Source organism: Capra hircus, chromosome 12, assembly GCF_001704415.2.
Source record: "Capra hircus breed San Clemente chromosome 12, ASM170441v1, whole genome shotgun sequence".
NCBI lineage: Eukaryota > Metazoa > Chordata > Mammalia > Artiodactyla > Bovidae > Capra > Capra hircus.
In genome coordinates, this window is record NC_030819.1 from 52,303,363 (window position 1) to 52,319,954 (window position 16,592).

The 16,592-nt window shown below is 46.5% G+C and overlaps 1 protein-coding gene across 5 annotated transcripts in view; it reads left to right on the forward strand.

The window, feature by feature from the left end:
• Positions 1 to 16,592, forward strand: part of TNFRSF19 (TNF receptor superfamily member 19) — a 96,452-nt gene that overhangs the window by 50,821 nt on the left and 29,039 nt on the right. For all 5 annotated transcript variants that reach the window (XM_018056557.1, XM_013968223.2, XM_005687562.3 and 2 more), the window contains one exon: positions 4,667 to 4,752. In XM_018056557.1, coding sequence (XP_017912046.1) covers positions 4,667 to 4,752 — 86 coding nt within the window. The remainder of the gene's footprint in view (positions 1 to 4,666; positions 4,753 to 16,592) is intronic.

The window sequence follows — 16,592 nt, forward strand, 5'->3', positions numbered from 1 at the left end:
TTCAGTGGTTAAGGCTTCGCCTTCTAGCGCAGGATTTGATCCCTGGTCAGGTAACTAAAATCCCACAGGCCTTGTGGCCAAAAAGCCAAAACATGAGACAGAAGCAATATTGTAATGAATTCAACAAAGACTAAAAATGGTCCACATCAAAAAAAAAAAATCTCTAAGATAAATAAGTCAATTATGTAAAAATCAAGGCTGTGGTTTTTCCAGTGGTCATGTATGGATGTGAGAGTTGGACTGTGAAGAAAGCTGACCATCGAAGAATTGCTGCTTTTGAACTGTGGTGTTGGAGAAGACTCTTGAGAGTCCCTTGGACTGCAAGGAGATCCAACCAGTCCATCCTAAAGGAGACCAGTCCTGGGTCTTCATTGGAAGGACTGATGCTGAGGCTGAAACTCCAATACTTTGGCCACCTGATGCAAAGAGTTCACTCATTGGAAAAGACCCTGATACTGGGAGGGATTAGGGGCAGGAGGAAAAGGGGATGACAGAGGATGAGATGGCTGGATGGCATCACCGACCCGATGACATGAGTTTGAGTGAACTCCGGGAGCTGGTGATGGACAGGGAGGCCTGGCGTGCTGCGATTCATGGGGTCGCAAAGAGTCGGACACAACTGAGCGACTGAACTGAACTGATGCATATATCATGTAGTAATGCTACCAACCTGTAGCACTGTTGGAAGGGTTAAGAATAGAGCTAATGTCCAGAGCCTGGCAGAGTGCCTAGGGCACAGGAAGCACTAAATACATCATAGATATTACTGTCAGTTAATGTTGTGCGGGGCCTATGAAAGCTTTGCAAAAGGGGCCACATGGCCTCTGGCCCGAGCCCCACACATCTTTCTCTGCTGAGGGGGCCTGGGTCCTGCCCTGGAAGAGGGACCCACGTGGCCAGTTCTTTGCTGCTTTTAGTAACCAGGATGGCTGACATTTTCCAAGCACTCTGTATGGATTCGATGATTTAATTGCCAAACCACTCTGTGAAGAAGGGATTAGCATTACCCCTTCCTTGCAAAGGACATTTTTATTGTTGTTCTTGTTCAGTCCCTTAGTCGTGTCTGACTCTTTGTGGCCCCATAGACTGCAGCACTCTAGGCTCCCCTGTCCTTCTCAAACCCATGTCCATTGTGTCGGTGATGCCATCTAACCATCTCATCCTCTGGCGTCCCCTTCTCCTCCTGCCTTCAATCTTTCCCAGCATCAGAGTCTTTTCCAGTGAGTCAGCTCTTTGCACCAGGTGGCCAACTTGCTGGAGCTTCAGCATCAGTCCTTCCAATGAATATTCAGGGTTGATTTCCTTTAGGATTGACTGGTTTGATCTCCTTGCAGTCTAAGGGACTCTTGAGAGTATTCTCCAACTCCTTGATACAAAAGCAGCAATTCTACAGTGCTCAGCCTTCTTTATGGTCCAACTCTCTCATCTGTAGATGACTAATGGAAAAACCATAGCTTAGGAGTTATTTAAATACTCTAGACATCAACCCCTTATCAGATATATGATTTGCAAATAAATTTTCCCATAGTATATGTTGCCTTTTCATTCTTTTCATTGTCTCAATTGTTTTTAACTTCCGAAGAAACTGTTACTAAAATTCAAAAGTCTTTTTTTTTCGGTTGTGACATTTTTAACCACTTTGTGGAAGTATGATTGACTAATGCTGTACATATCTATTGTATACCACACCATGAGTTTGGTAATAAGTACATATCACATTGATAGTATCCTTTGATATGCAAAAGTCTCAGTTTAATATACTCCCTGTCTATTTTTGCTTTTGTTGTCTATTTATTATATCCCTTTTGATGTCATATCCAAGAAATCATTACCAGATGCTGTCAGGAAACTTCTCCTGTATTTTCTTCTAGGAATGTACAGTCTGGGGGTCTTATGTTTAGGTCTTTAATTAATTTTGAATTAATTTTTTTATTTGATGTAGGATCAGGATCCAACTTCAGTTTTTTGAATGTGGCAATCTAGTTTCCCAGCACCTTTTGTTGAAGAGACTGTCCCAGAGCCATTAATTAGACCAAACGTTCAGACTCATCCAGTACTTGCTCAACCTTCCATTTTCGACTGTGAAGATCTGCTTACATGATTATAATATGGTGACTTTCCACCACAATTTAATAAAAAAAATTTCTTTTGGAATTTATAAAGTACAAATCAAAGAACAAAGTTGGAGGAGTCACACTTCCTGATATCAGAACACATTACAAACTCCAGTTTTCAGTACAGTGTGATGCTGGCATAAATGCAGACACACAGAACAGAACAGAACAGAGCCCAGAAGTGAACCCGCACATGCGTGGTCAGACGATTTTCTGCAAGCTTCTACAAGGAAGTGTGACTCCTCCAACTTTGTTCTTTGCCTTTTACCTCATAAATTCCAAAAGAAATATTTTTTATCAACTTGTGGAAAGTCACCATATTACGATCATTTAAGCAGATCTTCACAATCAATTAAAAATGGAAGGTTGAGCAAGTACTGGATGAGTCTGAACATTTGGTCTAATTATCTAGTTTAAATGCAGATTTTGCTTCAACCACAAATCATGCAGATTTGCCAAATAATCCAGTTCCACAAAATAATTGCATCTACCTGTCTCTATAAACTTGATCTGTAATTTATTCTCCATATCACTTTTTTGTCATGGAAAAGTCAAAAAATGCATGTGTCTATAATACATATATCATGTATACATATGTATGTATATACAAATCACTGGAATCCCCACCATTTAGAAATAATCACTATTAATATTTGGTGTATAATATACCAATGCAGCTTTACACACATAAATGTCTTTAGCTGTATTGATAAATAATCTGAAAGAATCTATACCAAAGTGTGTGTTTGTGCAAATTAGAATTATATTATTCACAATTCATTTTCAGTTAATGGTGTTTCATGAATTGAAAAAAAAATAGGTACGTAGACCTGCATTGTGGTTTCTAAAGGCACCCTCATATTCCACAGCCTTGGGTCCACCATGGCTGAGGTCACATCTGCTGTTGGGTGTGGGCCAGGCCTCTTGGGTTTTTTTCTTTTATAAGCAATGCTGTGGTTTCTCTATTTACATCCAATTTCCCCCACTTGATTATTTTTTAAGGATAAATTTTAAAACATGAGATTACTGGATAGGATGTAAATTGTTCTATTGAGTTCTGATGGCCTGTTGCTAAATTGCCCTGTAAAGCAGCGGTTTGTATTCCCACTGCACATGTGTGCCGGTTTGCCTAGGTGCGTGCCAACAGGTTCCCAATTTTCTAATTCAAAACAGTATATTTTCATTGCAGTTTGCATTTGCTTGTTAATAATGAGGTTAAAGATTTTAATGTTAAAATTTTTTTAAGTTCTTAATTTCATCATCTTTTCCCTCTTAGCTCAGTTGGTAAAGAATCCCCTGCAATGCAGGAAACCCTGGTTTGATTCCTGGGTCAGGGAGATCCGCTGGAGAAGGGATAGGCTACCCCCTCCGATATTCTTGGGCTTCCCTTGTGGCTCAGCTGGTGAAGAATCTGCCTGCAATGCAGGAGACCTGGGTTGAATCCCTGGGTTGGGAAGACCCCCTAGAGAAGGGAAAGGCTCCCCACTCCAGTATTCTGGCCTGGAAAATTCCATGCACTGTATAGTCCATGGGGTCACAAAGAGTCGGACACAACTGAGTGACTTTTTAAATTATGAAATTTTAAAATTATGATGTGTCCTTTGGAACATTAATGTTCTTTGTATGTTTTTCAGTTGCCGTATTTACTTTCATAAAAATTTATTTATTTTTTAAAAATTTATTTTTGGCTGCACTTGGTCGTTGCTGCTGTGTGCAGGCTGTCTCTAGTTTCGACAAGTGTTAATAGTTGTAGCCCTGGGGCTCTGTTGCTCCGAAGCATGTGGGATCTTGCCAGAGCAGGGATCAAACCCATGTCTCCTGCATTGGCAGGCATATTTTCAACCACTGGACCATCAGAGATGTCCCATGTTTACTTTCATCATAATGATTTTTAAGTTAAGTTATAGACAACACTGTGATTAGAACTATTTTCCAATTTTCTTCTGCCCACTAATTATGTTGACGGTTTGTTTTTGCTCTTCAGACGTCTCTAGTATTTGTGCATGCATGTGTGTGTGAGTGTGTTTATGTGTGTGTGTGTTCACAACTGTTAATCTCTTCTATTCTGGTTCCTGGATTTCTTGTCATTCCTAGAAAGGTGTCCCCGTATCAAGATTGTACAAGTACCTGCCTACATTTTCCTGGTGTTCTTATGGTTTGCGTTGCATTTTGGTTTCTGAATTTCAAAGGTTAAAAACTAGCACTGCGTAAGGTATTTTGTCAGTTAAATAACAGTAGAAATGTCCAGATTTCATATTCCCTCTTGGCGCTCCCCCCACACACACACCTCAATGTACAAAAGTGGGGCTGAGTAGAATCTACAAAGTTACATTTAGTGAATTGTCATTTCTTAAGGTCCACTGCATGCTCAGAGTGCTTTCTAGAGTTGTGCCTGTCTAAAATATACTGTTACCTTTAAGCCTTTGAGAACCTTATTTGAACAGAGAGCTGGTAATGGAGACTGGCAGTCATTTATGACAGAAATCTGTTTGCTGCATCTGTGAGCTGAGATGAAAAAAGCAACACAAAGATTATTCTCCTTTCTCTTCTAGGTTTTACAGAAAGACAAAACTTGTTGGTTTTCAAGACATGGAGTGTGTGCCTTGTGGAGACCCTCCGCCCCCCTACGAGCCGCACTGTGAGTCATGCCTTGCACACAGAGAGGGGCTCTGGGCCTTTGTAAAAGCTTCCTCCAGTTGGCAGATGGAACACGGTCTCTCTCTACTGCTGGCTTAGAGGGTACAGTCTTTTGTCAGGGGTCCAGCAGGACAGAAAGCCCTTTTGTTGTGTGTCTCAGTCAGCAAACTGCGTCCACTGATTGGAACCTCGAAGGGAAGTACAGACATGTTGCTGCTCCGGTTCCATCCAGACTCTTATCCTTCAGTCTAGATGATGATTCGGGCAACTCCAATTAACTAGGGGTCCAGATTCTGCCTGATGTGTCCTGTTTGCGCTGTGGCCCCCTGAGTCTGTGTGTTTCCCTTCCTGCTCCCCAGACCATGGACAGAGGAGCCTGGTGGCTACAGTCATGGGGTTGCAAAACAACAAGAGAAAACTCGTTTGCATGTTGGTAGAGAGAAAACTGTGCCTTCTCTGTTTGTATTAACGAGTTAAACTTTCTGACCATGTTGTTTCTTAGATATAAAAGGTATTTGTTACAGGTTATCAACCTGCCTTGATTTTGATTAGGAAAGAGAGGCTGCTGACTCGTCTTAATCCTAAATATAAATCTGGCCGGTGAAAACCCCTCCGAGAGATGGTGAAGGACAGGGAAGCCTGGCGTGCTGCAGGCCACGGGGTTGCAAAGAGTCTGACATGACTGAGTGACTGAACAACAGCAATGAAAACCACTAACAAGGGTCCAGGAGAGGAGTCAGGGTGGGCGCCCCGCCATCCCCCAGGTGTGCTCAGGGTGGGCTTATCTGTGCTGAGCAGGGCTTTCCTGAGCTGGGGGAGCAACAAGGTCCAGGAAGGGGGACGGAGGAGGACACTGTGCTCGAATGGGTGTTGCTCTTTCCTTTCAGGGAGCGTAATACAGACATTTATTTATTTAGGGATTCAGTTCAGTTCAGTTCAGTTCAGTCACTCAGTCGTGTCCTACTCTTTGCGACCCCATGAATCGCAGCACGCCAGGCCTCCCTGTCCATCACCATCTCCCAGAGTTCACTCAGACTCACGTCCATCAAGTCAGTGATGCCATCCAGCCATCTCATCCTCAGTCGTCCCCTTCTCCTCCTGCCCCCAATCCCTCCCAGCATCAGAGTCTTTTCCAATGAGTCAACTCTTCACATGAGGTGGCCAAAGTACTGGAGCTTCAGCTTTAGCATCATTCCTTCCAAAGAAATCCCAGGGCTGATCTCCTTCAGAATGGACTGGTTGGATCTCCTTGCAGTCCAAGGGACTCTCAAGAGTCTTCTCCAACACCACAGTTCAAAAGCATCAATTCTTCGGCGTCAGCCTTCTTCACAGTCCAACTCTCTCACATCCATACATGACCACAGGAAAAACCATAGCCTTGACTAGACGGACCTTTGTTGGCAAAATAATGTCTCTGCTTTTGAATATACTATCTAGGTTGGTCATAACTTTTCTTCCAGGAGTAAGCGTCTTTTAATTTCATGGCTGCAGTCACCACTTGCAGTGATTTTGGAGCCCCAGAAAATAAAGTCTGACACTGTTTCTACTGTTTCCCCATCTATTTCCCATGAAGTGATGGGACCAGATGCCATGATCTTCGTTTTCTCGATGTTGAGCTTTAGGCCAACTTTTTCACTCTCCTCTTTGACTTTCATCAAGAGGCTTTTTAGTTCCTCTTCACTTTCTGCCATAAGGGTGGTGTCATCTGCATATCTGAGGTTATTGATATTTCTCCCGGCAATCTTGATTCCAGCTTGTGTTTCTTCCAGTCCAGCGTTTCTCATGATGTACTCTGAATATAAGTTAAATAAGCAGGGTGACAATATACAGCCTTGACGTACTCCTTTTCCTATTTGGAACCAGTCTGTTGTTCCATGTCCAGTTCTAACTGTTGCTTCCTGACCTGCATACAGATTTCTCAAGAGGCAGGTGAGGTGGTCTGGTATTCCCATCTCCTTCAGAATTTTCCACAGTTTATTGTGATCCACACAGTCAAAGGCTTTGGCATAGTCAATAAAGCAGAAATAGATGTTCTTCTGGAACTCTCTTGCTTTTTCCATGATCCAACAGATGTTGGCAATTTGATCTCTGGTTCCTCTGCCTTTTCTAAAACCAGCTTGAACATCAAGGAGTTCTTTGATATAATTCTCCATGCCCAGGATTTGACCTCTTTCCTCTTTTCATGATAGAAACCCCCTTAAATTGATTGAAATTTACTGCATTATTTGATAAAGTCACATGGTATTTTTGTTTCTGAGAATGTCATGGAATTTTGAAGTCGCTATTATTATGTCCTTTACCAAAGTGCATTCCTTTCTACGTTTCAAGTGACAGGAAGGCCAAGGGCTTGACTCTTTTATAGAAATGCCGCTGACCCCTCTCTTTGTAATAGGTAAATGTTCACCAAATAATTCATTGCAGTTAACAGATGCAGTATTGAATGTCTGTTCTGTGTGGGGCACAGTTGGTTTTACTTAATTTTCTCAGGGTCTCATCATCAGCTCACAGTCATCAGTGTGCACACCGGTCCAGAGAGGTTAATGACTCTCCGCTGTTTGCTGGTAATTGGCAACCGCGGGTCTGACTCCAGACACTGTGTTCTCCCCGCACAGTCCCCAGCCGTCCAATTGATCCTCTGTTGGCTGATGCCATCCACTCCATGCTGACTTTTTCTTGTATTATTTGCTTTACTGTTCATCATCTAAGGAAAACTCTAAAAGTCCAGCTCAGGAGAGATGCTGAGTCTATTTTTGCTACATAGCTCAGAAAAGGACATGTCCTCTTGCCAGTTAGAATGGCACAGCTACCAAGTAAAGTGAGTCAGACAGAGAAGAATTATCATATAACATCCCTTATATGCAAAAGCTAAAGAGAAATGATACAAATGAACTTATTACAAAATAGAAATAGACTCGCAGACTTAGAGAATGAGTTTACAGTTGCCGGGCGTGGGCGAGGGGATGGGAAGAAGGGACCATTAGGGAGTTTGGGATGGACATGTACACACATGGGCCTTGGTAGCCCTACTGTGTAGCACATGGAACTCTGCCCAAAGTTAACATGGCAGCCTGGATGGGAGGGGAGTTTGGGGGAGAATGGATACATGTGTATGTGTGGCTGAGTCCCTTTGCTGTCCACCCGAAACTCTCGCAACACTGTTAACTGGCTATACCCCAGTATAAAATTAAAAGTTAAAATGAGGCACCAGCCTAGTCTTGCCTATGGCTCAGCTCAGCCATCATTCTGTCCAGAAGGCAAAGATTATCCCCTTCATCCAAAACTATCAGAAAAAGAGTTAGTGAAGAAATTGATATTGCCCATAGAGTTAGAAAGGACTAGGTTTTCTGTTTTTTTTTTTCCTTTAATTTATTGGGCTTAAATTTAATGTGATCTAGTCATATTTGAGGCACTGCGGTTGTTTGCCTTTGGGGAATCTGGCTAAGCTTGGACATCATAAATTAGCTTTTAAGCATAGATTTCACATTTAACTTTTAATGTCTTGTAAAGCCCTAAGTAAGTGATCATTCAAAAAGAAAATTGGCTAGTTTTATGTGTGTATATATATAGATATATAATATTTCTCCAGTATGAGACTTTGTAGAAAGCAAAGAAAAAAATAAATATTTTTTCCAAGTCAGAAATGCAGTGCACGCAGCTAATAGCTTTTCGAATTGTGAAACAGCTGTCTGGTGGTCTTTAGTGAGCCTTAATCCTTATCTCTTTAAAGGAATGTTTTGCTGCATTTGGCACAGTTCTTGGGAATAATTCCAGAACGCGGCTAATCTCTTCAAAAGAGTTCTCGAGGTCTTTGGGGAAAATTATGTAAGGCGCCTCATGTTTTCGTTTCTCCTGCTTCAGGCTTTTGCACTCATCTACAAACAACTGCTTCTTTAGTGACTTTCCCAGAGGCGTTCCTGTGTTATTTAGACTCAAAGCCCGAAGGTGGTGGCCTCTGGGAAGCTCCCTGCAGAGACAGGCTTCGTTTCAGGGAGGCATGTGGTGGTGGGAGACTGGACTCCCCAGACCAGGAGCAGCCCCTGCTCGAGACCCCAGGTAGCCCTGGGGTCTGGGGACTTCGGCCCCTGCAGCAGGAGGTTCCCTGTGGCTACTCTCTCAGCCTGCAGGCTCTGCTTAGGCCTCCTGGCCTCCCCTCGCTCTCAGCGGGCTCCTGGGGTGTGTGCTTGCCCCTTCAGGCTCCTGAAGGAGAGAATCCGGCAGGTGCAGGTGAACACCATCGTCCTGGGAGCTCCGCCTTTCCCACTTACCTGCTGAACAAATACTTGGGTGTCTACGAGGTGCACACCCACCATGGGGCAGATATGGGCACAGCCCGTTCCTTCATGGAGCTCACGGTGCAGGGGGCGAGCTGTCAGGCCACTCAGACGCCACACACCTGGACGCAGCTGGTGACGGTCAGTCCCGCGTGGGAGGACCCTCGGCTCTAAGGTGATGGTGCAGGAGCCGCAGGGAGGGTGGCCTCAGCTGTGACCCGGGAGTCAGCCGGGGGAGGGTGAGCCCGAGGAGGGGGACCCCAGGAAGGAGAGTGCTCCGTGGCGTGGGGTGCTGACTGTGGTCCAGCCAGCCAACTCTGGCAGTGCCTGTGGACTTGGTCCCTGGGAAGTCTTCGGTGGCTGTTTCATTGAGTGATGGAAACAGGGCCCAGGCGATGGGGACGTAGGAGGCAGTACAAGGGAAGGAGGGAGCTGACGGTAGGTCACTCGGTCCAGAGCCTGCCTCCACAGTGACTGTGGGGAGCGTAGTCAGGGGAAGGGGGTCTCCTCCTCAGGGGAGAGGCTCGCCTGTCTGTTTGCAGGTTAAAGGGAACAATCCAGCTGAGACAGGCTGACTGTTTTATCTGAGAGGTTGAAGGATCCAGAGAAGGGTTGCCCTCTGGTGGAGGCTGTGCCGGGCTCCATGCTGTAACCAGGGCAGGGGCAGGCGAAAACCTGGGCATGTGCATCCAGTGGCTGGCAAGGGGCTCCTGCGAGGCTGTGTGTGTGTGTGTGTGTGTGTGTAGCACGAAGCACCACTCTCCCGGGTGAGACTGGACTCAGGCCTGCAGAGGCTGGGCCAGCATGGATGTCCGAGGTTCCGTCATCGAGAGTGGATGGGACAGGGGAGAAAACAGTGGGCTCCCAGGAGTACCAAGGGTCCAGCTGGATCAGTGGTCATGGTGAGCCTTGTTTCCACCTCCTGTGATGTCTGCAGGGGCTTCTATGCCACAAGACGCACCTAAACTGTGCCTGAAATGTGCAGCTTACGGTTGTTGTCGTTCAGCCGCTCAGTCGTGTCCTATTCTTTGCAACCCTGTGGACTGCAGCACGCCAGACTTCCCTGTCCTTCACTATCTCCCAGAGTTTGCTCAAACTCACATTCACTGAGTCAGTGATGCCATCCAACCATCTCATCCTCTGTTGTCCCTTTCTCCTCCCACCTTCAACCTTTCCCACCATCAGGGTCTTTTCCAGTGAGTTGGCTCTTCGCATCAGGTGGCCCAAGTATTGGAGCTTCAGCTTCAGCATCAGTCCTTCCAGTGAATATTCAGAGTTGATTTCCTTTAGGATTGACTGGCTTGCAACAAGGTCCTTTAAAAGGATGACTGTCTGTGTTAATAACACAAGAATAATTTTAAAAGAATATAAATACATTTTATTTTTAAAAAATTTTTCATTGAAGGCTAATTGCTTTAGTGTTGAGATTGTCTCTGCCATACATAAACTCAGATCATTCATAGTTATATATATGTATATATCTATATATCCCCCACTTGAGGCTCCCTCCCCTCACCCCGTTCCACCACTCTGGGTCATCACGAAGCACCAGGCTGGGCTCCCTGTGTTATATAGCAGCTTCCAGCTAAGTAGCTCTTTTTTACATGGTAGTGTTTTTATGTTGGGCTTCCCAGGTGGTGCTACTGGTAAAGACCCCACCTGCCAATGCAGGAGACGTAAGACATAAGGTTTGATCCTGGGTTGGGAAGATCCCTTGGAGGAGGGCATGGCAACCTAATCCAGTATTCTTGCCTGGAGAATCCCATGGACAGAGGAGCCTGGCAGGCTGCAGTCCACAGGGTCACAAAGAGTTGGATACGACTGAAGTGACTTAGCATGCACACACACCGTCTTGAGAAAGGACTCAGGACTGACCAGGGCTGTGGGGTTTAGCAGAGGCCGTGGCTCAGAGACCAGCAGTGAGTGTGGGAACCTGGACGGGGCATAAGGAGAGACAGAGGGAGCTTCAGCCGTCTGTTCTCTGCAGCTCAGATTTATGACCAAGAGTGTCTCGGTGGCAATTTCTCTCTCTGAAGCATGTACCTGCATTCCTTATAAACTGATTTAGAAAACTAGAAGGAAGTTTCTATCCAACCGCCTGCCTTCCGACTGTATATATTGGCCCAGTCTTAAGTCCTCAGGCCCTGGCGTCCAAAAGCAGCCGAGGGTGGGGCACAGCGTGGAACCAGCGAGAAGTCTGGGCACCCTTTCCTCTGCCCCATGGCCCAAAGCACCGCGCTCACAGCCCAGTCAACATGAGCTTTAAGCTCCCCTGCCCCTGAAGAATGGTGGGTGTGTGAACCTTCATTCACGCCCAGGCTATGCCTTGGACCGCAGATGTCACCTCGGGCAAGTCAGCTCACCACTTTGAGCCTCCCCTTGCCCCTCGGGAAATAGGGATAACCGTGCCATGTTGGCAGAGGGGAGACAGACACAAACGGGATCACGTCCAGGAGCGCCAGCCTTCTTCCCAAAGATGACTGCACCTGGCCTGCCGTGCCGCGGCCCCACCCGTCCAGGTGTGCCCTGCGTGGGAGGTGGCGGCTGGGAGCTGCCCTGTGCGGGGAGGGTCCCAGATGCAGCTGGCTTCAGTCCTCTCCTAGCCCAGGGCGGGTGGGGGTGGGGGGTTGAGGGTTACCTGGATGGGGCTGCAGAGGACTTCTGTGCTTGGTGACCCGGATGGCCAGAACACCAGGCCGCCCACTTTCCTCTGCCCCTTGGCCCAAAGCCCTATGCCCGCTGCCCAACCAGCTCGAGCTTTAAGTTCCCCTTCCCACAAGCAGAATGATGGGTGTGTGAACATCATGGATTAGTCCACCCAGAGTATTCTCATTTGTGAGGATGGAGCTGCAGGTAAATAAAGGCACCCTTTCCATAGAAACCCCTGTTCCACCCTTTGATAAGGGGCAGCTGTTTACGGCATTAGGAGAAACATAGAAAAACACAAGAAATTTTAGAACTACTTCCTGCCCTGGGCCTGATAAGAAATGCAGGATTGGCGTGATTTCCTTTAAGCAGTATTTACTTAATTTGGAACAAACACTGTGGTTGGAACAAATGGTTTTGAAAACATTCAAAGCGGTTTTTATTTAAGGGTGTTTAACCGAGATGTTTGCTTTGTCCTTGGGGGCTTAGTAAAACAAGCCACGTGATTCCTAGGAGATAAGCCATCAGATAAGTCGCCCTGTGGGGGAGACGGGAGGTCTCGAGCTGTGCTGACCGTGGCTCTGTAGGATTTCACATAACTTCGTCCTCTCAGAAAGCCCGCCGCTCTCCGCACCAGTAAGGCATTTCATTGTTAAAGGCTGACTGTTTTCCAAAGGAAACTCAAACCATCTTCTAGAGAGTAAACGTAATTTCAAAATAAACTTTAAAAAGAACTCTTTGCTCATGGAGCTTCCCTGGTGGCTCAGCGGTGAAGAAACTGCCTGCCAACACAGGAGACGCGGATTCGATCCCTGGGTCGGGAAGATCCCCTCGAGGAGGACATGGCAACCCAGCCCAGTATTCTTGCCTGGGAAATCCCACAGACAGAGGAGCCTGGTAGGCAACAGCCCACAGGGTCCCAAAGAGTCAGACGTGACTTAGCAACTAAACAACAACTCATTTGCTATTTAATTGATCATTTTTTTAAGTTTAGTAGGAAAAAAAGAAGGGGAGATCATCGTGAACAAAACATTTCCAGCATTGACACATATGGAACAAAATTACAGTATTCTGATGGTCTTTTCAGCCTTTGTTCTATCTATACTACTGATTTTTAAAAAAAAAAAATAGGTGTAATTATGCTGTACAGTTTTGTAACCTTTTCCCACTTGAGATGTATATTCATATACTAATCATTACTTCAGTGATATTTTCGAGTAAGTGCTGCGGACTTCAGACTTGAGGTGGACTTCAGGGCTGTCTGCCACACACACTGCTCTGTGCACACGTGCGGGAGCCCTTCCCCAAGTGTGCAAGTGCCTTGATGCCCACAGGTGCTTATGTGTCCAAAGGCATATCTTTCATATCTTTCTCTCTTTCTTTCTTCCTCATATCTTTCTCTCTTTCTTTCTTCCTCATATCTTTCTCTCTTGACCTGTGGTGCTAAATTGTTTTAAATAAGGGCGCCTGGTAAACATCTTTTTTAAAGAAAACCAATTTTTTTTTCTTTACTTTTTTATTTTTACTTTATTTTGCTTTGCAATACTGAATTGGCTTTGCCATACATTGACATGAATCAGCCACAGTGTACATGAGTTCCCAATTTTGAACCCCTCTAAAGGAGGGCTTCCGTGGTAGCTCAAATGATAAAGAATCTGCCTGCAATGCAGGTAGACCCAGGTTCGATCCCTGGGTGGGGAAGAACCCCTAGAGAAGGAAGTGGGAGCCCACTCCTGTATTCTTGCCTGGAGAATCCCATGGACAGAGGAGCCTGGCAGGCTGCAGTCCACAGGGTCACAAAGAGTCGGACACGACTGAGCGACTAACACTTCCTTTCAATTTAAGAGGAAACAAATGGGGAGTGTTCTGAAATCGATGCCCGTGTGGGTTTTCAGGTTGCCTGTGGTGGAGAGCAGGTGACTTTAGCCGCTACCCGTGTTCAGCTGAACCCCTGAGAATCAGAAGTCAGTTCCTGCTACCTCCCCGCACCCAGGACTCTTCATCCGGGGACTCAGCGCTCACTGAATCTGATCAGAGTGATGTAGAACAAGGTGCAGAGAGATGTAAATTATCCGAAAGATTTATAGCAAAGCCATGTGCTTCAGAAGCATCACGTGGTGGTGCTGCATCTGTGTATGTTTCCTGTTCCTGCAGGAGAGAGTTCTTCTCCTGAGTTTGTTCATACTTAGTGGCCTGACTTTCCAGAGAACTTGCTGGATCCTCTGCCGGACAGGCCCACAAAGCCACCCTGTGCTGATTACGGGTTCAGTTTACACGGGATGTTTTCGGAGTCTGTGGTCCTCGGGCCAGGAGTGTCGGGAGGGAGACTGGCGCCCTGGCTCCGGTGGGTGTGCCCGGTTTGGGGACTCTTTTCAGGGCCGACAGGCGCTCCCGGGGCCTCCTGAACAGTAGGGAAGGGCAGCTTCTTCAAGATGCAGCTCTGTCCTGCTCACAGAACAGGGTGAGGAGCGGGAGGACAGGGCGATCAGAGAAAACAGCCCTGGCTCCTGGAGCCGACTGCAGAGCGGCCCCCAGGCATCCAGAGCACGTTCCCCGCCGCTGCCCGCTCGTTAGTCACTGGTTTCGGAAAGTGCTCTCTTCTCTTTGTTCATCTTTCCAGTTTCCTGCTTTTGTTCCCTTTCTCTTTCTCAGTTCCTTATGATTTCCTTACTTTATTGACAAACAAGCTAACAGAGTGGACACAGAAAGTGGCTTACATGGGAACCAAGAGATGAAAACCCACCAGGGTGCCCTGCACGGTCCCTGCACCAGGGCTTGGCCCCAAGACACCCTGAGGGCCCTGTGGGGTCCACGGAGGCTTTACTGTGGACGATGCTCTGCCAGCTCCGCCCGCCGGGCAGAGGACAGGAAACGGGGGCAGCTACGGCAGGCAGAGACTCTCGGACGCAGGAGGAGAGCAGGGTGGCTTATGCATCCGGCCTGGGGGTGGGGACCCTGGACAGAGCACCCAGCATGCTCCAACTTCATACAGATGGACCCCTGGGTTATCTGATACCACTTGCTACGGTCATTGCAGTTTTCATTATTACTCTGGACCCAGGAAGGGTGGGGAAGGGGAGACCCAGTCACATTGGTTGGAATCTTTTCCTGAAAACAGAAAGCTGCTCTCCTTTCTTTGAAATGGTTTCCATCACACATAGTTAATCTGGGTTTTTGTAAAAGCAGATTTGCTGCTCGGGTAAGGAACTATTTTCTAAAGATATGTTGAAAATCTGTCATAGCAAATGGCTTGTTTTCCAAGGATGTTGAAAAAACAGTAGGGCAGCTTTAATGTCTTGGCTTCTTTAGAGAAAGAAGTGCTTGGTGAATGCAGCTGCTTTGAGTGATTATTTAGCTATTTCAAATATTTGCCTTTCCTTAGCCCTAGTTTCATTAAAGTTAACAAAAATTGAGACATTTTAAGAAAAAAATGTTTCTTAGACTCACGTGCTCTACATGCGTGCTTTTCTCCCAGTATAAAATGGCCAAATGTTTGTCAGCCATGGTCCCACATAAGGAGAAGAAAAGCAAAGAACAATCTGAGTGCTGTCCCCGGGTCCCTGGACCATGTCCCCCGACCCTGGAGATGCTTCAAGAGCTCATCTGCTGGGCTCAGTCTGGAGGCAGGGGTGTCCTGAACTGGAGGTGCAGAAGGCTTTGATCCGGCCCCTTGAGAACAGGAGCGGCTGATCATTACCCAGTCGGCTGTAAATCCAACTCCTTGGCGTTTCTCTGCAGTCTCCTTTAGACATTTAAAGTCAATGAGCTGGTTTAAATATTTACTCACCGAGAAACAGGTTGTGGTTTGTTAAAGGCCATCACTAAATTAAATGAGTGTTAGATTAAGTACAGTTTATTTTAAAAACATAAAATCCGGCAGGCCTGTTTCATTAAGTCATGGACTTTTGCAAAGAGAGCAGTGATTTGTGTGTGTACCCATTAAATGCTTAAAATAAAAAAGTGTGGCGTAAAGCGACCTCACGGTGCACGCCAGACCCAATGCAGAGACTGTCAGAGGTTCAGCTTAGCAACAACTCCATCCCTCAGAGCCGAGCATCTGTCCTCAGGAGGAGGTGTGTGAGCTCTGTCCTCTTGGGGCCACATCCCAAGGGCAAATGGAATAAGCGTAGCTGCACCCATGGAGGGGGTCCTTTTGTCTCTAAACCTGGGTGTGTATCCAGCCCCTTTGCACACCAGCTCTTGACCAGGAACATCATTGGAGGAGCATCACTTTGAGGAGGGAAAGAAGAGGAGAGCCCCAGGAGAGTTTAAAGCAGCAAGCGGGCCTTGAGTCCTGGAGGCAACCACCCTCCATGTGCTTCTCTCAGCCTGCACCAGCCCCACGTCACCGCCAAGAAGCGGCCACAGCAGAGAGGCAAGCCTGGACCCGCAGTCAGCCCCACTTCTCCAGGCCAGCTCCAGGACCAGGAGCGAGGGCGGTTTAATTTTAAACGTAAGAAAGAAGTCCAAATGATACTTGAAGCGGAGTCATCCTACCTGGAAAAGAGTTAGACCATACACAAAGCTGAGCGCTGAAGAATCGATGCTTTTGAATTATGGCGTTGGAGAAGACTCTTGAGAGTCCCCCAGATTCTGATCTGAAGAATAAGATGCAGGAAGTTTCTCTCTGACTTCTAATGCTCGTTAGCACTGAAAGGACATAACTGTCTTACCCTATCATCTCCAAATTAATGCCAGCCAGTCTCTACGGGAGCTTGCTTTTGAGTCCTTGTCCCAATCCTTAACTGCCAGACAAGTTATTTAGGTGGTCTGTGTCCCAGTTTTTCATGAATCAGTTGAAGATTCTCACTGCTACTGCTGCTAAGTCATTACAGTCATGTCCTACTCTGTGCGACCCCATAGACATCAGCCCACCAGGCTCCCCTGCCCCTGGGATTCTCCAAGCAAGAATACTGGAGTGGGT